Source organism: Quercus lobata, chromosome 9 (genome assembly GCF_001633185.2).
Source record: "Quercus lobata isolate SW786 chromosome 9, ValleyOak3.0 Primary Assembly, whole genome shotgun sequence".
Lineage (NCBI taxonomy): Eukaryota > Viridiplantae > Streptophyta > Magnoliopsida > Fagales > Fagaceae > Quercus > Quercus lobata.
In genome coordinates this window covers 4795582-4817114 of record NC_044912.1, presented here as the reverse complement: position 1 = coordinate 4817114, position 21533 = coordinate 4795582, and the positions used below count along the sequence as shown (strand labels likewise).

The window sequence follows — 21533 nt, the reverse complement described above, 5'->3', positions numbered from 1 at the left end:
TGCACCCTTCTTCCTTCATCCTTCTCGTATTTTGGGCCGAGTGATGTTTTAACTTCATGCGCCTCACATAACTAATGCTCATCCTTAAAGTCCGAGGCGTATCCTCGGAAATAATCTTGGCTGCCCATTTAAATTGGATTAGGGATCCTCGTTCTCACAATTTAGATCCATCACCTATCTGTTTATTGATTTTGTTTTTTATTTTTTATTTTTATACTTCTGTCAACTAAATTTGATAATACTTCAATCAATAATATTATGTCAATAATCACAATAAATGAATAAAATTGCAAGCAAATATAGTAGGTAACCACTTAATTGCATTCAATTGAATAGATCAAGTTCTCTGTTGCATCACAATGACTATTTATAATTTACTCATTCGGTTGTGGAACGGTTAATTCACTAATATTGTCCTTAAGTCATGGGAACAAATTCTTAATATTCTCCAAACATTTTTTTTTACTAAAGTTTAAGCCAATAGCCAATAGTTTTATAGTTTGACTAATTGACACCTCTTGAAATTTTCAATAGAAACATTCAAGTTTCAAATCTTCCCACCCTAACTATTAAAAAAACTAAAATTTTTAAAATTGATATTAAATTATGAGATCAATCTAATATACAATTTAAAAAAAAAAAAAAAAAACTAATGCACCATACATAGAAGAAAGTGAAAAGGGAAAAAAAGTAAAAAGGAGTACTATGCTTTAGGAAAAATAAAAATAAAAAGAGTGTTTATTAATTTTAAACTCCAAATGATATTTGCTCAATAATGAAGATAACTTTTCTAATCTTAAATAAACAGAAAAACAAAGAAGAAAAGAATAACTTAGTTTTAAAAAAATAAATAAAAATTCTTTACTTATCTTTTTATTATTATTTATTATACCTTTAATTTTCTTGGTTGAAAAATACTAAAGCCGTTCATCAGAACTTAGCCCACAAGTAAAATAAGGTCCCACCTAAAAATCAAGGTTCCATATTTCACTCCAACACTGCCTTCCCAGTTACCACATCGTACCTTATCCACACAACACAACCCCTCCGTGCGCTTAACAAGAGTCCTATGTTTGTCGTATCAACGAAATTTCATTATATAAAAATCACAAATCCAACTTTACAAGTCTCCTCCTTCAATTAATAATATTCACTTTCCTCTCTCTCTCTCTCTCTCTCTAGCTTCAGAGTCCCTTGCCCTTTTAATTTCTCAGGTAAGAAATTCTACACTTTGGGTATTTCTCTTTGCATTAAATTTATAGAGAAAAATGAAATTTTTTTGTAACAAAAGAATGGGCGTTTTGAGTCTCAGATTTGTTTTGATTTATTCAAACTAGTTTTTTTTTTTTTTTGGGGGGGGGGGGTTATTTTCCTTGGTTTTCTGGGCAACCAAACAGAGGGCTGTTGAATTTCCTGTATAGTTCTGTGGGTTTAATCTGATTTGATTGCCTAATTATGAAATTGTGTGGATATTTATTGCTGATCAATACTGTTCTCTGTGTGTGTATTTGTTACTCTTTTGGAAGGTTTGATTGCTTGTGGCTGATCTTAATTTAATTGAAATCTTAGCTTTTTAAAAGTGTGGGATTTGGTCATTGAAAGTTGTATTATTTGAAATTTACCTGTTGATGCACTGAAATTATTTGGTGGTGCAAAAAGAAGATATTTTTAGGAGGAGAATGGGGTTTTAGTAATTGTATAATTAGCCCAATAAAGAAAGAAAGAAAGAAATAAAAGGAAAGGAAAACTAAAGGGTTTTGTGCTTTGATTGAATATATGAATTTGATTGAATGAATTCAAGTATTGTATATTGGAGGAGCTTAAACTTAATGTGATTGTTCATAAGATTGGTATCTTGTATGACCAATTGATAACTAGAGTTGCGTTGGTGCAGCTGACCCCAAATATGTTCTTTGATTGTACATTTTAATATTACATTTTTTACTAGGGATGGAGACAGGAATCATGGTATTAATACATACATATATATATGTGTGGGAAAACATACAAATTTTTCTAAACTCTTAACGATTATACAAAAGTTGTCTTGTTTCTATAGTTATGTACAAAAGGATCCAACAAAATAACTTAAGCATTGATAATCAAAGTTATGCTTGATGAGAATCTTTCATAGAATAACATTCAACCATTATGATCTCCATAGTGAAATTCTTAGCAAATTTCTTTCTAATATAAATTACCAATTTGTTTGTCAAAAGTGAATACAAGAATCAATGCTACTAATGAACTCTTCAAATAAAAAAAAAAAATATTGGGGGGTCATGGTCCTCCTCCCCCAAAGGATGAACGTGTCTCCGCCACTATTGTTTATTGTAAGAAATTGTTTCTTTTTGTGGTTTCTGTTAATGGTAATCATCAGAGTTATTATTAGCATTGTTTTGAAGCTAGTGTGAGCTGAATAGCAATTATCATGAGTGGACACCATAGATCTCAAATCCTATCATGTTTATCATAAAAGGAATATATAACTTCTGATTGAGATAAAGTCAGTTAACAAAGTATCAGTGCAGGAGGTAAAGGAAGGGATGTGCACCTAGTACTGAACAAATCTGGAATTTAGTTAAATTCTAGTCCCCAAATTGGCCTTTGTCTATGCCCCCTACTCCCCTTCCCCACCCCCCCCCCCCCCACACACACACACACACAAAAACTATATATATGATAAGATATTCCGGAAATCTGAGATGGAGAGCAGACAAGCCATAGAATGTTACAGATGCCATACTATAAATATACAGTTGTCTAGAGTTTTAATCTTGTTGGCATAGATGCAAGTGATGTCTATTATTATATATGTTTTTATTTTATTTTATATAATAGAGAACTCAATGACAGTTTACATCAATAATTGCCTGCAGGTTTTCTGATTTTATATAATGGGTGGGAGTGTAATAGATGATGACTGGGAGCTTACCTCCCCATCCAATGGAGTTCGAACGGTGGTTTTAGTTGGACGTACAGGGAATGGCAAAAGTGCAACAGGGAATAGCATTATTGGGAAAAGGGCCTTCAAGTCCAAGGCAAGCTCCTCTGGTGTTACAAGCACTTGTGAACTGCAGAGAACCGTACTGAGAGATGGACAGATTGTTAATGTCATTGACACTCCTGGTATAAATTTACCAGTTTGTATTACTAAATAACGTATGGTTTACTGTATTTGAGAGCTATGTTATTCGAGCTTTCCTCTCCATATTTGTTGATATTGGGGTACACAATGACTAATGTGAAAATCATTGCAGGGTTGTTTGATTTTTCTGCCGAATCTGAATTTGTTGGCAGAGAAATTGTGAAATGTATTGACTTGGCAAAGGATGGGATCCATGCAGTTCTAATAGTTTATTCAGTTAGGACCCGCTTTTCACAAGAAGAGGAAGCTGCACTTCGTAGCTTGCAAACTTTGTTTGGAAGCAAAATTGTTGACTACATGATTGTAGTCTTCACTGGGGGGGATGAACTTGAAGATAATGATGAGACATTGGAAGATTATTTGGGTCGTGAATGCCCTAAGCCTTTACAGGTTACTTTTAGAGCTGTTGATAACTTTACTTCTTAAACTTTGGTTTAACTTAGGCTTGCCTGTTTGTTGAGTTTTTGTTTTTGAGAAATGTAGATAGACTCATGAAATACTTAGCTTACTGTAACTAGTTTGTATCAATTAGCACACATGTTTTTTGGCTGAACACCTTGGAATTTTATGCCTCTTCTGCTTGACCGTTTCTGTCTTGAATGAGAAGGCTCACATATGCTAATTGTATGTTTGATTTTAACATTTATACAGGAAATCCTTGTTTTATGTAAAAATCGGGTTGTGCTTTTCGATAACAAGACCAAGGATGAAAGCAAGAGGGTTGAGCAGGTTCAGACACTTCTTTCACTTGTAAACATGGTTATAGCACAAAATGGTGGACAACCATATACAGATGAGATATTTGCTGAACTGAAGGTCATTGTTAAGTTATTTCTCACAGTTTCATCAAAATTCCTATGAAAGTTTCATTCTAACAAATTTGATCATTTAACAGAAGGGGGCCATGAAACTCCGCAATCAACAGGAACAGGTTGATTCTCTGAAAGGTTACTCGAAACGAGAAATATCAGAGTTAAAGGATAATATGCATCGTTCATACGAGGAGCAGCTCAAACGAATTACTGAGATGGTATCTTCAATGCTCTTCTATTTTACATATTTTTGCCACCTGCATCTGTGTCTTCTTACACTTGGTATAATTTTGTCATCAATGTGTAAAAATAAGAACCTGGGTAAGGACTAAGGAGTGCACTGCTGCACTCTTGATCCATGACCGTGGAAGACCACCCTTTGTCAATGCAAGGTTCTTTTTGTACTTTCTAAGAACCCATATCTTACCTTCAGCAAAAATGTCTTATCAGGCTTGATTAATTTATGCAGAAACATACTTATCCAAAAAAAAAAAAAAAATTATGCAGAAACATATTTTGTTCTTTATCTGCTTGTTAGACATGAGTGTGAAGCTGCTTAAGTTAATATGATTTTTTCCTTCATTTTTTACATGATTTGGTCACAACTCAATTAATTAGTAAGAGACCTTTGATATAGGTAACAACTTGTTTGTAACTTTTGTTTTTGAATTTTTCTTAAACTCTTGCTCAGCTGGCACATCCTCTCACTATAAGTGCTAGGTCGAAGGTGACCATGACACCAATAAAAAGAAATTGTATGTACATGAGGTGTATATAACAGAATAATTGCTGAATCCATCCCTAGCCAATATAGGACTTAGATGAATTCACCAAAACATGTGCTTCACTTTGTTCAGGCCCACCTTTGCTTTATGCTTTGCACCTATGCTCTATGATAACTTTGTGATTGAGTGCCTCTTTTGCAGCACTGGGCGCATGCTTTCCAAGTAAAATTTTACTCTTCTTTTCTGCTAGTTATACACTTTTTAGACTTGTGGTTTATTTGCTGAAGTGGACCTTGATTGAGTCTGTCTGTCTATCAGTAATGACACAAAGTAAAGTGCTAGACACATCTACGCTATACCTTTAAAGGATTAGTCTAGTCACAATTGAGGCTCCTTCTATGTTTATAAGCCCAATGTGAGGCTCATCACACGCCCACACAACAACACACAATTAATTCAATAACAATCCGGGGCATCATTATTATCAATTAATATGAAATGGATGACATGGTGTTGGTGTCAACTTCAGTGATTTCACAAATAATAAATTGCATTTTGAGTTGGTGTGTTTGGAACTCTGGAGAATGTGGACTTGTTAATAACATAGAAGTTGGTGTAGGATTTCATTTAAATAGTATTTGGTTTTTACCACGTCAATGATTTTTGGTAAAAGAAAATAGTAAGGATCAGTGCTTATAACTTAATATCATTCTCTTATGCACTCAAGTAGCTTATAATTTATGCTCTTATTATTTGGTTCTGGTTGTCCTTTCTTGTTCTTTTATCTTTAAGGATTAATTGGTAAGCTGAGTAGTTGAAAGATTTCTCTCTCTCTCTCTCGTGCTCTCTCTCTCTGTATATTGGTTTTGTCCTATTTATTTTGAATATTGGAAGCCATTTTCTAGATGTTTTTAAAGATATGTAACTACATGTATCTGATGTGGTAATCTAAAGTATTTAGCAAACTGCTCTGCACAACTCATGTGTGTCACAGGACCTTGATTTAGGTGGTAAATGGTTAATGTAAGCTGTAAGGTGGGTTGGGCTTGTGGTAGTGTGTTTAGTTTTCAGGTTCAAATTTTGCTTTGCCTAGAAACTTACTTTTGGATTGTTGCTTTATTCTGTCTAGTAATGAATGATGCATTGTTCTGTAGGTCGAGACAAAGCTTAGAGAGACAACTAATAGGCTTGAGCAACAATTGGCAGCAGAGCAAGCTGCACGTTTGAGGGCCGAAGAGCTAGCACATTTAGCTCAAATGAAATCAAATGATGAAATTCGTAAGCTCAGAGAACATCTAGAGAAAGCGGAGGAGGAGCTCCGTAAGCGCAGTGAGAATCGGTGTGCCATTCTATGAGGTAAAGATTATAAAGAAAATGTGCTGTGGAGTTCAGATCATCAAGAATATATTTTTTTCCTCCCTTTTCTGTTTTGTGTGGAGTTTTCTTAAGCGAATTTATCTAATCATCAAAAGATTTGATCCCTATGTATATGTTTACAATTCCTACTTAGAGAATCAAAACAAGAATATATAATATAGATATGTTTTATTGACCTTTTAACTTAGCCAGTTGAATCTAATTGTAGTCTTTCATAATACTATCCTACCTAGTTCTGGGGAAAAAGGACCTATACTACAGCCCTTTGCATATCCCACCAACTGATGGACCTTGTTAGAGGCAGATGCTTTGAGACATTCCTGATTGCCTAGTAAAATTTTGTAGCTTCAACCTTGAAACCCATAGCATTCAACTATACTGGTACCCTTGAATTTTAATGCAACCACGGAGGGCCTTTTGGCTTTGGGTGCCATAAGTCATGCACTTGAATTTTCTACTGCTAGCAACTATTTTTGAGCTTCAGTAGCTTCATGATTCATCTACAATAACGAAATGGTTCTATTCTATGATTGCATGCCAAAGCATGATTCAGATGCCGGAGCACTTTTCATAACCATTTTTTAGCTAAAGGTTTTGAGGTGACGTGGACTGAGTTCTGGATAGACCTCGCTCTCTCCTATGAAGTGCAGAAGATTAACATTGGATAAAAGGGTAGTGTTTATTATACACACCCTATTACACACGCTTGAAATGTACTAAAATTTTGTGTAAGAGTGTGTAATAGGGTGTGTACTAGTAATTTCCCTTGGATAAAAATTTATATATGAAATTATGTTTTGTAATTGAACTTATTATCGACCAAGCCCAATTAAAAAAAAAAAGTATTTTATACCCCACTAAATCTAGTATTACTTCTAAATTGGACCATGAAGTATACGGTGATGCTAAGGTATTCATTTCATTTATCTCCTATTCCATTTCATTTATCTTCTATTATATTTTTGGTAGGTACAAAAGTTGACATTGTTTTTACAAGAAAAATAAAATATCAATCATAATAAACAAAAAAATTAAGATCTTTTTTCTCTCTGCATGTTAAAAAAATACTTAGTATTAAAAAAAAAAAAAAAATGTGACAAGGCCAAAGCATATTTCAACAGATCATTTATCATTTATACATTATTATAGGATGCTAATGTGGTCTATTTGTTTTTCCTTAAATGGCAAGATTGCATCGCAATCTAGCATCATTTGTCCATTCGTAATCTGACAATCAACAATGGCAACTCTCTGGCATATCTTGCTCTGGTGGGCCTCATATATAATTTAATATTTATACCAACTTTATACCACTTGAAATATATATATTTTTTATAGGAAATGAAAACTTTATTGATAAGAAAAGTACAATGAGTTTACTACGGAAACTCATTGCAAAAAAAGGGATACAAACAGATCAAATTCACTTAAAATATATGATATCAGGGTATCAGTTTAATTTTAGGAAAATTTTTAAGTATATATTGTATTAGCAATGTAAGATTTACATTAATAGTACAATGTAAACCTATAATCAATTTGTATCTTTAATTCATCTGATTATTAAACCCAGATGATGCATTTTAGAGATCATAAATAATCATTATCAACTATTATATATAGTATCTTTCAATGCTTTCCAAGCTTACTTGCCGCCACCATAAAATGTCTTGGTTGGTTTATTATAATTACTAGTAACTAGTAATGAAAATGCTACATTTGAATGGAGTCCGAGAATTGCCTTTTTCATGTATAACTTAGTCTCAATAAAAGGCATCGAGACAGGCAGTTGTAATGAATACGTTGTAACTCTACAAGGTCAATTATTGGAAATGTTTGAAATTGAGTTAATAATGCTAAGAGATAAGAGCGTAGTTCAGTGATTGACATTTTCCTTTTTTTTTTTTTTTTTTTTTTTTTTTTAATATATATTTTAAGGAGAACCATAATTCAAATCAACTATCTTCCATTATTGTACTATCCCATGATCAATTTTGGCTAAAATTGCACAAAGATTTGCAATCATGGTCATGGAGTTCACCATAGAGTGCAACATAGAGTGGTCGTTGTTGGTTTGGTTAAAAATAAAAAAGCAGTCCTATTTAAAGGAACCTGCTTGCCAACCGAACATAATTCTAAAAAAATGAAAATTTTAAGAATCATTTCTTATTACAGAAACCAAATTACCAAAAACAGTTTACCACTCAAAAAATTCACTTGAGCTAGGAAAGTGGTCAGTATTTAATGGTTAAAGTAAACCACACTATGGCAACCCATTGCCACTTATCAAGATCACCGCTTTCCTCCTTAAGACCCCTCTAACAAGCTTTGTGGTCTTCTAACAAGTGATTCATTGTGGTCTTCTAATGAGCGATAAAAGAAAAATGTTGTTTGCACAAGAATTCTACACACAAAGAAACTTAAATTTAAACTAAAGTTAAGTCACCTTTACTATCTAGATTATGCTCTTGGCATACCCAATATCATTGGACTAACAAAAAGAAAATTAAATTTAAACTAATTCCACTACTTTTATATATATAAAAAAAAATGATCATCATGTGCCTGGCTCTTAAGCAATAGAACCTCTGGTAGCATAAGTGAACTAGTGAAGGTAAAGGAAATGAGGATCACAGGTTTAATTATCTTGTGGATAACATGCATGTCTTGTGCATTGTATGTGTCATATTGTCTTTGCCTTAAAATGATTGACAAACATTATGCAAAAGTAAACTAATATGCGATCACTGGTAGTAAACCATAGTAAATACGCTTGGCAGAGATAAAAGCACACCAATATCTTATATACTACTAGGCAGAGATAACACTACCAAAAACGCGCTTTGGAGCTGCGTTTTTTAAAAACGCAGCTTCAGGGTGCTGTTTGAGCTGCGTTTTACTCTAAAAAGCTGCGTTTTTTGATGTTGGAGCCGCGTTTAGGTGGATAGGAATGAAGCTGCGTTTTCAAAAACGCTGCGTTTGATTAATAAATGCAGCTTCAAAATGTCTGAAGCTGCGTTTAATAAACGCAGCTTAACATTTTTAGAGCTGCGTTTGAGTAAACGCAGCTCCAGATATGTTCAAGCTGCGTTTTAGCAAACGCAGCTCTAGGCTTGCTATAAATTGGAAAAAACCCTAAATTGAAAAACACAATTGAACCCATTTCAACCTAGCTCACTCTCAACCTAGCTCCTGATCCCTAATCTCGCCGTCGTGCTCTCAACCTCACGCCTCCCTCATCAATCGGTAAGCTCTCTCTCTCTCTCTACTTGTAGGAATCGTTTTTCTCTTTGCTTATTCTAGAGTTTGAAGATTCTTTCTATATTTTTCTGGGGTTTTTGTTTTTTGTTTTTGTTTTTTGTTTTTAAATGGTTTCGACCGTTTGATGTTTGTTTCTTCGTTAGAAACAAAAATAGGTCTGAAATCACTGCCTGATGAGATGCGCGATCTCTCGTCTTTACAAATACTGGAGATTAGGCGTTGTCCCGAGTTACAGAGAAGATGCGAAAAGGAAACCGGTCAGGATTGGGACAAGATCGCACATATCACTGAGGGTACGCATTCTATATACCCTTTTTTTTTTTTTTTTTTTTTGGTATTGAATTTTTGCTTGCTAGCTAAGAAAACAGTTGAAAATGAAAGAACGTGACCTTTTTAGAATTCTATTCTCTATCATTTATTGATTTCAATACAATTTTTTGAAAAAAGAATGAATTATTTCTTTTGGATTTCAAAAATATAGGAACCAGTGTAGATAATTGAATGGGGCTCACTTTAGCAAAGCTTTTGGCTTTCTAAAGTTTTCTAATAATAATAAAAAAAATTCTGAGATTTATAGAATCTTGGCCAGTTTGATTGATTTCAAAGCAACCAAACTGTTGGAATTGTTTCAAAGTTCTATTATTATTAGCATTATTTATTTCGATGACTTGTGTTCTGTCAACAGTTTATATAGTGGGTGAACCTATGGAGTGGCAATATGCCCCGCCTGAATACTTTTAGGATTTTGGATGGTGGAGTACGAAAGGTACTTGGCTACACTCTCTATAATCAAAGGTTATTGAATATTTTGAATAAAATTTCATTCCATATATTTGATTCACACATTAAGAAGGACCCAAAAGGAAAAAAGTAATTAAAATGAAAGATGCATATATCCCTATTTCCTTCAATAAACTTTGAATAGCTGGAAGAGGGTTATTCAAATGTGAATTCCTTTCCTCTTCTTCTTTGTTTTTCTTGTATTATGACGATTTCTCACTTGGTTTGATCCTAGATGCAGAACAAATTGGAAGCACAAAACAAGACTAGGCGTAAATATCTGAGCCTATTCAAAACCTTTATAAAGAACATTTTTTCTTTATTATGATCTTATTTTCTACCATAGGTTAATGGTCTACAGCTTAACATCAAATTTTTTTCTGTGGCTGGAAGCATACACAGTGTTAGTGGAATTTCTTTGTACATTGTGTTATGTTCCCATTGCTTGCTGTTACAAACTTGGGAAAAATATTTTTTTGGCCATTTTGTCTCACATCTTATTTCCAATTTGCTTCAAAGTCTTTACATGAAAAATGCCTTGCCCAAGCGACACCCGTGAGAAGCAGGTACAACTTATAAGTGCCAGTACAAGATGACCTCATAGAAAGAAATGTTGGATGCTACATAGCAACAAGCCAAAGTGATTCAATACGATATAACTTAATGAGAAAGTAGACAATGAGATCTTTATTTAGGCATTATATAAGACCCCACTTGCATAATTGTAGTTGAACAATTTACCTGCATAAATACAATGAAAAATTTAAAGTTAAAACATGTATCCTTCTCTTTTCTAGTGTCAGTGATCAAGAAGTCAAACATAAAGAAATTTTGCATTGCTAAACTTATAACACAATGAAGAATTTAAAGTTAGAACGTGTATATCCTTCTCTTTTCAATTGTCAGTGATCACCAAGTTAAACATAAAGAAATTTTGCATTGCAAAACTTGATAACAAAATGAAGAATTTAAAGTTAGAACATGTATCCTTCTCTTTTCTAGTGTCAGTGATCAGCAAGTCAAACATAAAGAAATTTTGCATTGCTAAACTTGATAAGAATAGTATCTTAGATTCCCATATTTGATAAAAAAAGGGTATTAAACTTTAAGGAAAAAAAAGTAATTCTAAAAAGTGTAAGTCAAAGAATACCAAGATAGATGTTGAATGCCAACATTCATATAGTTTGTGACAAAAAATTTGAGTCAGAGTACATATGGACCATATGGTGTATTTTTACTTGTGTTAACACTTATAGGCGCTTGTAGTTGCATTTAGAGAGCTAAGTATTTACAATTACTGATGTATTAAAATTTTGTTGATTGCAAAGTTTTCAATTGGATCTTATAATTAAGTAAATAGAAGTAGAACTAATTAGTCTACATATAATTGTTAAAAATGATGAAATAAATGGAAGTAGATAAATCACCCTAGACGAAGTATGTTTTGTTCTGGCTGTGAGTAGGAAGTGCTACCCTCAACTGCAATTGGAGTAAATGAATTGAGAGATAATGCCTGAAATGCATTGAGATCTTGTACAGACATATTTGAATTTGCTTGCTTAAGCCTTTCAACTTCTGCTACCTGAAAAGTAGAAAAAAAAATTTAGAAGTGAAAAGTAGAAATTTGTACACACAATGTCTATAATTTCACATGTGATATCTACATTTTTTAAACATATTCATGTTTATGATGTGTATAGACGGTGTACATTAACGAGTGTGCAATAATTAGTGCTCTATAATTTAGTCTAAGAAGTTTAGGAAATATACATTTGCTTGAAGATAAGCATTTTCATTTTCGAGCTCCATCACCTAGAAAAAATTTTGGATATCAATTAGCCTATAACAAAGTTTGACAAATTTATATATATATATAATACGTGAAGTTGAAAGAAACTCAAATTAGAATTTCAAATTAGAATTCTAATTTTACGTCATGTGTCCTAAATTATTTATTCTCAAAGAGTTTTATTTCTTAATTTTAGAATTAAATGTAGGATCATATCATAAATATTCATCCAAGTGAATTATTAAGTACAAAAACCAAAGAGTCTAGAATAAAAATATATAATAAAAAAACTTCACAATAATTAAAAAAAAATGAACAATTTACATTTTATACCTAATAATATCCTCACAAATTTTTTTAAAGAGTTAACAAAATATAAAAATGACTATCAATAGTATTTCAATTATATATATAGGAATTACATTATGTATCTCATTGTATATTTTTAAGTGTATCAATGCATATACATAAAGTTACAAGCTAGTAATAATATAGAAATGAATAAACAGAGTAAGATATGATTCAGTTAGCAACATTTCATGCTGTTGCAGTGAACTAGTAAGAGAATTAGATTACATTACATGAGCAGAAAGTAAAATGAGATAGACAAGGAGCTTTTAAGATATTGGGTTGTAGAAGTTAAGAAATCAATGATATATCAAAATGTGGTTGTGTTTGGTCTTCCTATTGTGTCTTGGAATGCATCTTAACATTTTCTACCTTCTTTGACTTGATTTTAATGAGCCCTTGTACAATCTTGCTCTCTAATTGCTCCTGATCTTTGCTATTTAGAGAACTCACTTCCTCACCCAGTAAATGCCTTCAAGTGGAGAAGAAAATTATAATAATCTCTTTGTTATGATTCATGAATTTCAGTCTAACATAAATGCATTCATATAATTAAGTAATAAAAATATTCACATAAGATAATAATATTTTTTGTGGTTCTATCAACTTCAAATTTATGTTCACTGTTGTTACCAACCAAAATCCATTATCAATTATATGTTTTACAATCACACCCACCAAACCTAAAAAACTACACTCAAAAGGCTTTCACAAAAATAAACTAATAAACAAATCTCATACGTACAAACTCGCAATCCAAAAGTCTCAATACTCCAAAAAATCCCTCATATGATTTGGTATTTTCAACCGTAAAAACATTACCACACCACTCCTTACACAAAAGGACTACTTTAGACAAAAGTCTCACCTAAGACTAAAGCAGCCAAATTATAATAATGCATATTTAAAATCTTCAATTATATTCCTTGATGAATAATGAATACTATATTACTTTTTTAATAAGGAAAACTCTTTCCTTTCATATGAAGGAAAATAATTTTTTTAGCACCAAAGAAACCAAATCCAAACAAGAATTTGAGGCAGTTTTTAAGAGCCTCTAAAGTACCTTCAGTCACTAAACTTATTTATATTATTACATCATCCATCAATTCATAAAGCCAACATATTATCGACACATAAAGCTAAACATATTTATTGAAAAGAATTCCCTTGATCTAACTCATTTGAGTTCTTGTGGTAAAAACAAAACTATGGTATGAAACTTCTTATATAACTCCCATTTACATAAACATCCACATATATATATTTGCATATATCCTTAGTATAACTCATGCCTAACTGCCTAAATGGTTTTATGGGTGCACATGTAATGATAAATGAATGATATAACCTCTAGATTTTCATCTCTTTCATGACAAGGCTACAAAGATATTTACTATCCGGTAACTTTGATTGATTGATATCAATATCACATGCAAAATAGATGAGGCCTAAAGTATTAAATGCACTTGAGACAATGTCATTGCCAATTGTGGGACCACCACTTTTTAGTATTAAACTTAGATTTCCAACTGTAATTCAAAATATTAAATTCTAGGATTATTTGCATGTTTTATCTTTTCTTTCATTTTCATTCTTGGTTGGTTGCCATAGAATAAACAAATGTTCAATGTCTTTGATAAATTAAGTATAAAGAAAAAAAATTTTGAAATTTTTTTTTTTTTTTGATCATTCTTTTGCCATTTGCATTTAGAAACAATGACAAATGAAAATCACCTGTTAGAATCCTGCATATTTTGGATTAGTAGCCTTAGTTTTGCAGATTCTTGTTGATAGTACTGCATTCATTCAAGGACATAAATAATATAAGAAGCATACGTCAGCCTTGTCAGTTCTATAAATTCTATAGTACCTATGCCAAACAAGAATAATTAAAAAAAAAGAGTAAGTAACAACTGACAAAAATATTGTTAGTATGAAAAGAGCACTACACCCTAAAAAAAATAGTCAAATTACAAGTAGAATCTCACAACCGTTCATATAGTATAGATCGATCGAATATGCATATGATTTGTGACTCAAAACATGTTCGCGCAATATGTGCTCATTTAATCCAATACATTTAGGGTATTGCCGTTTAAAGTTAGAAAATATCATAACTCATTATAATGAATACATAGAAATGACTCCCTAGAAAATAAATAAATAAATAAAAGAGACAAGAAAGGAAAAGGAAATATAGAGAAATAGCTTCATTTACTTGAGTATTTGTTTCTGCAATAGAGCTTGATTCTGCGCTGTCCAAGCATGCATTCTTGTACCTTTCAATGGTTGATTTTGTACTGTTTGTTAAAAACAAATGAAGTTTCTAATGTTAATTGAAACGCAATTATAAGTTATACACATGTAAAGACATAAATGAGGAAACAAATGTCAAATGTAAACAAACTTGAAACAACGAATCAAGGAAGTAATGGGTGCTGAATGCAGTACATGTTAGTGGAGCTAGCTATCTTTAGTGATGTGACCTGAAGATTGATAAAAAACACTATAGAGCATTCACATCCGGAAAATGGCAAAATATGGTATATTTTTGCATTAAAGCACAAAAAACATGTATTACCCGGTCTTCTAATTGCGAATTTTTTTACAATATTGCTACAGTACTGTCTTAGTGGCACTCAAGTCTGTTTCCTTTGTGACATTTTGATGGATCAGAAAGGGTTATACTTGTGCAATCACAAGAACATTATATTCTTACTATGTCTTCTTTTTTTGCGTCATTCTCTTATGCCAAAAAATACTAATTGAAAGTAAAGGGACCAAAGACTCTTTGCAAGTCTTAAACCCTTCATGGATGGCAAAAAAAAAAAAAAAAAAGATATGTTTTACATTTTTTTCACTTAAGAAAGAAAACAAAAGATGGGGGAATGTAATTCCCAAAGCTAGAATTGGTAGAAGGTAACCAAAGAAAATAGATCCTGAAAAGGAAAGGTTCAGAAACAGCCTTTCCATTATACTGTGCTAATAGGCCAAAGATTCTCATCTATAGTAACACTAAAAAGAAAGAAAAAAGGGAGAAAGAGAGGCAGCAAAGGATAGTTCAGAGCAACCACAGTATGCCATATATGTAGCTAGAGATTATTCAACGCCTGTTTGGATTGAAGGGGGAGGGAGGAAGAGTGGAAAGGAGTAGAGTAGAATTGGCTGAAAATAAATTAATCTTGGGCCAATTCTACTCTACTCCCCTTCAATACAAATAAACCATTAGAGCTGACACCCTAGATTTATTTCTTTCTTCCAAATAGGTTAGTCATTTCGGTGAACTGAGTTAGTTTTCCTTCTTTGATAATGCTTAATTCTCTTGTTATTACTAGTATTATCATCATTATTATTTGGCTTGTAATTATTGTCATTAGTTGTTGGGATATACATTGAACAACTTTGATTACTTGTGATAAACCCCTCACAATTTCATAAGTTTATTATTTGTGAATCGATAAAGGGTGTTAAGCTTAACTAGATTGGAATTAGTGCATAAATACAAGTAATATAAGTTATTTCGCCCAAAGGGGTTTCCACCTAATTATTCTAACAACTTGTATGGTATAAACAACATATAGGGAAGCACTTATGCTTGTTAAGTCAGTTTTATGACTCCTAATTAGGATCCATTTACTGTTGTTATTATTATTATTATTTACATGATAACGTGTAGGTGTAGCTGAATCTCTTTAGTTATAACATGGTTAAGGTTGTTTTACCAACACAATTTTGTCATGCCTAATAGCTTGCCTTTTCTGAATAAAGTGTCAGATTAATGATTGAAAAATTGATTCCACAATTTTCTAATAACTTAACCTTTTAAAACAATAGTCAATAGGTAATAATTTATTTTTATATTAAATCAGCTAGCAGTATTAAGTTTGAACCCGACTTCAATCTCTTCTTATTTTAAAATGTTAAAATGCAAAAGTCCGATATATAAGAGAGAGAGAGAGAGAGAGAGAGAGTAGTTGAACCAAAATGAATAATTAAGTAAATGGAAACTAAGGACACCCATTTTTTAAGGTCCAGAAACAGGTGGATATTTCATGTCAGAAACTTATGATACGTACCACAGAAAATCAGAAACAAAAGGGAAACTTTCAGAATCACTATAGTGTTTCACTTGTTTTATTAGAGAAGAGAGTAACGGTAAACCCTAAAGCACTTGTAGACCACGAGCCAACCATTAAAAACTAATAGAACATAGTCTGTGACTTTGGCATTAGCTCTTAGCATGGGATTGGTAAAAGAAAGTGAGACCAAAAACTTCACTAATTCTTTAGAACTTTCCTTGTGAAGTATACCAAACGAAAGTGTACAGTAAACACACGGTCCATAGAGTATAAAATATCAAGCAATTGGCTGTCAGTCAATAAATATAAAAGAAATGATAGGAAGATTTGAGAGCAAAAAGTGGAAGTAGAAGACTACTTCAACTGAGATACCACAAACAGCAGGAGGAAAAAGGATCAGAACCTCTGCAACCTTTTTATTTACACTGCTAGATTCTCAAAGATCACAAATCTAAAAAGTGAAATCAAATAAGTGTAAAAGACATCTAGCAATGATTTGTTTCTTATGGTTACTGTTGGTAAACATATGTATTTTTATGCAAAAGTGATGCTAGAGCTGCATCTGGGAATTTGTTGCCTTTTCTTCATGCATCTCAATCTTATAAAACAACTTAGAGTACATATAAACACACTGTGAGATGCAGCAGTGCATTATTTTCATCAATGCTTGGATGGATATCTTGCATTTGTATGTAATTCTCTCGTTGTTTTGTTAGCAAAACCAATTGGTTTTCGTTTATAGTTTAATCCATATCTCTGAGTATATAAAATGAAGGGTCTCTCTCATTTTTCCTGTAGACGACAAAGCCAAATCTGAGAGAGTGAGAGTGAGGAGAGTATGTAAAATGTCTATTTGCTCTCCAAGTTATAAACTATTAATCGAGGTGGATGAAGCGAAAAGGTTTGTGTCTCGAATGTGGACATCGATACGGGTACAAATACAGGTACGGGTATGACACAGTGACACAAGCAATTTTTGAAAAATTATAACATAAAACGGCAAGTATGACATTGGTATAATACGGATAAGACATGGATATAATACGGGTATGACACCCTAAATGAAGTGTCCATGCATCCTAACTCAATTGTTCCACGCAAGCTCAAACGGTATCAACCAAGTTCTTGGCATAATAGGCATCACAACTCAACTGCCTGTTTTCCAAGTTAAAGATACCTGTTTCTAGATCATCTCATGGGATTTGAAACTCCTTTTTCCATATTAATATGCACACATTAATGCAGACATTTCTTAAAAAGTACTTCAATTCAAAGAATATCATATAAAAATTCTAATATATTGTTTTAAGAGATAACTGCAACTTTTTTATTTTTATTTTTTCCTTTTTTCTAGGAAGCAGCATGAATGATATTGCATAAATCATTGGTAGTCTCCCCCGCCAAAAAAACCCTCTCTCTCTCTCTCTCTCTCTCTCTCTATATATATATATATATATATTAATTAATTAATTAGCCATGTTTTAAAAAAAATGGCTTCCAAAAATTTCTTTAAGCTCATAAAATGTCATAATATAGTATTTAATTATAACTCCATGTTTGTATCTTCACTTTCATTTACCTACTTTGAATATATTCTGCCCTCAACTCTTCTTTTAATTAGATCACATTACACAAGTCATGACACAAAAGAAACCATAATTTCCACATATAAAATATATATACTTAGAATTTATTAATTTTTTTATTTGTAGAAATACCGAATAAACATAAAATTATAAAGATCCATGGTATCAATGTCAAAAGAAAAATAAATAAGTACATGATCTATAGATGAATTAGGAAATCCCACAAGACAAATATATATGTTTGATTTAGCTATTTTCACCCAATGAGCAGAGAAACATGACAAATAATGAAAATGAAGATATGTGAGGTTAATTCACCTGTTGTTTGCATACTCATAAAGCCGTCCACGACTGGAGAAGATGAGAAGAGCCACTTCTGCGTCGCACAGGACAGAAAGTTCACAAGCTTTCTTTAAGAGTCCATTTCTCCTCTTGCAGAAGGAGACTTGGCGTTTTGTATTGTCCTCAATCCGCTTGATCTCAATCTTTCTTCTCCCCATTGCACAACCTGAGAGGCCTAAACACATTAGCAAGTGACATCATGTAGTTATATGTTACTTTCTTTAGCAAAATCAGTAGGCTTTATATGTTCAGTATGAGAATATTGCACAAATATTGTCTTTGATGTGTGTAATTAAACATTTCAACTAATGTAGAGTTGATTAGTTTGAAAGTTGCAACAGAAAATTGATGCTTGCCAAAATGGGTTTGCAGAATTGCCAAAAGGTATTGGTTTAATGTGTTGAATGAATGTCAAATATTAAGAAGAAATGACGTCATAGACAGTGAACAATTGCTTCAATATTAAGGTGAAGCATAAATTAAGGGCTATAAACTACTGTTGAAGCATGCACTTGACCTAATAACAAAGCCAGATCCTACAGTAAAATGACTAAGATTTTTGTTTAGTACTTTATGGGTGCATTATTCTTTGTTTGTGTTTGTGTTTGTGTCTTTGTGTGCAAGTGTTGTGTGTGTTTTTAGGGTTTTATGGTTACACTAACCAAATCCATGATCTTCATGAGATTGAGAAGCTCAAAGACTAGAAAAATGTCAAAATCAACTCAGATCAGCTCAAGAAAATTGAGAATTTTTTGTTGTAAAAATCTGAAATATATATATATATATATATATATATATATATATATATAAAAGGACTCAAACTTGGCATGAGACTTGAACCCATGGCCTAATATTTTCATTAATCATTTGAGGGGAAAAAAAGAAGAATAAGGAAAAGAAACACATATCCATACAAAGCCGAGGAAATGCTAGAAAATAAGTTTAAGAAACAACACTGAAATATAAAGCACCATCATGAACTTATTACATAAAACCGTGAGTTCTAAGACCCAAAAAAAAGTATATAAAAACAACAAAATCAATAATATCAAGCAAATTTTTCATTGATCATTATGTGGAAAAAAGAAAAAAGAAAAAGAAAAACTAGAAAATAGACTTAAGAACTAGCACCGAAATATAAAGCACCATCATGAACTTATTACATAAAACCGTGAGTTCTAGAAGCCAAAAATATATATATATATATATATATATATATATAAAGAAAAAAATCAGTAACATCAAGAAAATTTTTCATTAATCATTTTGAGGAATTTTTTTTTTTTTTTTCCATAAAAAGCCATGGAAAAGCTAGATCAAAATAAGCTTAAGAAACAGCACTGGCTTTGGACAAAATATTCTTTTGTCTGAAAACAGATCCAAGAGATGAATTCAAAACTACACCTACTTTGAAATAAATTCTACAACTAGAAGAGATGTAATGAGGTAGGCAAGCACAGACCTGGCTTTGGAACTCACTCCTGCTAGTTAGTTTTTGGAATTTTTTTTCTAATCCCAAACAAACTTTGCTCATAGAGCTCTAGTACTACTTCTCTTCTCCTTTAATAGCTCTTTCTGTCTTTGTGTACCAATATAGAGAGAGTGAGAGAGAGAGAGAGAGAGAGAGGGGGAAAATGACGTGGGGAATAGTGATTTGCTAAAATTCCATACAAGACGTAGTAGTTTTTGTGCTAAGCGTGGATGCTTTTGCAGGTGCAATTGAGCACCAAATAGGGCAAAAGCTTATCCAATATTTTTGTTTTTTATTTTTTGAGTGACTAACATGCCCTTCAGGAATCTATCTCATGAATCTAACTTCAATATGTGTCTCAGGCATGCCTTATTGCATATGATGGTGTCTGTGTCTGAGACTGAGAGAGACTGACTGATAATGTGTGAAGGAAACAAAAATGTATCTTCTGCATTAGATTAGGACATGTGCAGTCCAAATATGTGCACTAGGATGTCAATGAGGAAAAGAAAAACAAATTATGTATGGTCATTTTGATGCCAATCAGTCTAGGGAAATAAATTTTTGTCGCCTATATTAGGGATGTTATAAATTTTACCATCTAACTTTTACAAAGCGATTGATATCTTGCCAATTAGAAAATAGCAATTCAAACAGTCATATGTGTGATGATAGATATGTTACTAATTTTACCATATAATCTATACAAATTTATGTACAGGTTACTAATCACAAAAAAATTATTCGTACTTTATTTTTTATGTTTTTAAAAATTTACCAATCAAATTCATTTTCACATAATTTGCAAAGTTATATAGTAAAATAAGTTGTATTTTTTGAATTTTTCTTAATTTACTATGCTAACAAAATTCCCAAATCAAATTTATTATCACATTAATTTATGTAATAAAGTTTGTAGGATTTTTATCATTTTTTACTACTACTACTACTAACATAGTGTGATGTGATTGATACAAAATAAAAATAATACCATTAATGAGGGACCCAGTTAAAAGTGATGTTTCAATCACAATAAGGCATTTAAATTATTATGAAATTTGTTGCGTTTTGAGGTGGTGATAAAAGTTTGGCATATTATATTTATCATTTAATCACTTTTTCTTATTTTAACCAAGATTTAGTATGTCTCAATAATAGAGCTCAAATACTATGGTTTAGGGCCACATTTTCCTTGCATATATGGACGTTGTTCTTAGGCACAGTTTTGCCTTGATAAATGAATAGCTCATGTGGTATGGTTTAGAGAAAAAAAAAAAAAAAAAACAATTTAATCATCTGATGCTAATTGAGGGAGTAATATTAGAAGGTATGATTTAAGCATAACCCCACTGCCAAAGTCTAATCAACATGATTTACTTGAATGATGGCTTGATTGTATAGAATACCAAATTGGAAATGATCATGAAATAATATTACAACAAAAAAATTCAGTAATTTTACCTATAAATAAATTAAAATAAAATAAATTATTCAGTAACTTTAAATAAGAATAAACTGACGAATTCCACGTTTGAACATCTTCAATCTTCAAGCACATATTTGTTTCTTCTAGCACCAAAAGCAAATCTATATATAATAAAGCAAAGGGAAGAATAAAGATTGATGATACCAATCTTTCATATTAGTGTTATGCAAATTTGAGTTCATTGTAAACGAGGAAAGAAAAAAATATGAATTGGTGTTTATGTCTTAGTATTTATTTGGCAAAGATTAGTTTTGTCAACTTATTTTACTATTCAGTTTATTTTTTTTTTTTATTCACGGGTTTCATTGTACTTTTTTGTACTATTT

General features: G+C 31.9%; 2 protein-coding genes and 1 long non-coding RNA gene across 7 annotated transcripts; 2 read left to right on the top strand and 1 right to left on the bottom strand.

Annotated features, from left to right (window-relative positions):
• Nucleotides 1–1014: 1014 nt before the first annotated feature.
• On the top strand, nucleotides 1015–6249 carry LOC115959744 (immune-associated nucleotide-binding protein 9). The gene is made up of 6 exons (XM_031078274.1): nucleotides 1015–1214; nucleotides 2880–3129; nucleotides 3261–3538; nucleotides 3800–3964; nucleotides 4044–4178; nucleotides 5840–6249. Exons 2-6 carry the CDS (start codon nucleotides 2898–2900, stop codon nucleotides 6038–6040), a joined length of 1011 nt encoding a protein of 336 aa, XP_030934134.1. The 5' UTR covers nucleotides 1015–1214; nucleotides 2880–2897; the 3' UTR covers nucleotides 6041–6249.
• A 2851-nt stretch (nucleotides 6250–9100) lies between these two features.
• Nucleotides 9101–10596, top strand: LOC115959747. Of its 3 annotated transcripts, none has more exons than XR_004084980.1 (4): nucleotides 9101–9308; nucleotides 9467–9616; nucleotides 10009–10089; nucleotides 10345–10596. It is a non-coding gene; the product is annotated as an uncharacterized LOC115959747 (long non-coding RNA). The 3 variants fall into 3 exon arrangements; XR_004084979.1 differs by having other exon boundaries at nucleotides 9102–9308; nucleotides 10339–10596; XR_004084978.1 differs by having other exon boundaries at nucleotides 9106–9308; nucleotides 10009–10596.
• On the bottom strand, nucleotides 10575–19961 carry LOC115959745 (agamous-like MADS-box protein AGL11). Of its 3 annotated transcripts, none has more exons than XM_031078276.1 (7): nucleotides 19713–19961; nucleotides 18227–18416; nucleotides 14462–14543; nucleotides 13978–14039; nucleotides 12613–12712; nucleotides 11874–11915; nucleotides 10575–11685 (listed from the first exon to the last, which is right to left on the bottom strand). In XM_031078276.1, exons 2-7 carry the CDS (start codon nucleotides 18406–18408, stop codon nucleotides 11527–11529), a joined length of 627 nt encoding a protein of 208 aa, XP_030934136.1. In that variant the 5' UTR covers nucleotides 18409–18416; nucleotides 19713–19961; the 3' UTR covers nucleotides 10575–11526. The 3 variants fall into 3 exon arrangements, with proteins under 3 accessions (XP_030934136.1, XP_030934135.1, XP_030934137.1); XM_031078275.1 differs by lacking the exon at nucleotides 19713–19961 and having other exon boundaries at nucleotides 10575–10844; nucleotides 11531–11685; nucleotides 18227–18955; XM_031078277.1 differs by lacking the exons at nucleotides 11874–11915; nucleotides 19713–19961 and having other exon boundaries at nucleotides 18227–18955.
• Nucleotides 19962–21533: the final 1572 nt, after the last annotated feature.

What these genes read in the sequence shown, in the direction of transcription:
- LOC115959744 (XM_031078274.1), top strand. Translation starts at nt 2,898, where the DNA reads ATGGGTGGGAGTGTAATAGATGATGACTGGGAGCTTACCTCCCCATCC. An exon ending in TAATGTCATTGACACTCCTG is followed by an intron (nt 3,130 to 3,260) that starts GTATAAATTTAC and finishes AAATCATTGCAG; the next exon opens with GGTTGTTTGATTTTTCTGCC. An exon ending in AATGCCCTAAGCCTTTACAG is followed by an intron (nt 3,539 to 3,799) that starts GTTACTTTTAGA and finishes ACATTTATACAG; the next exon opens with GAAATCCTTGTTTTATGTAA.
- LOC115959745 (XM_031078275.1), bottom strand. Translation starts at nt 18,435, where the DNA reads ATGTGTTTAGGCCTCTCAGGTTGTGCAATGGGGAGAAGAAAGATTGAG. An exon ending in AATATGCAGGATTCTAACAG is followed by an intron (nt 12,713 to 13,977) that starts GTGATTTTCATT and finishes CTCCACTTGAAG; the next exon opens with GCATTTACTGGGTGAGGAAG. An exon ending in ATGCTTATCTTCAAGCAAAT is followed by an intron (nt 11,686 to 11,873) that starts GTATATTTCCTA and finishes TCTACTTTTCAG; the next exon opens with GTAGCAGAAGTTGAAAGGCT.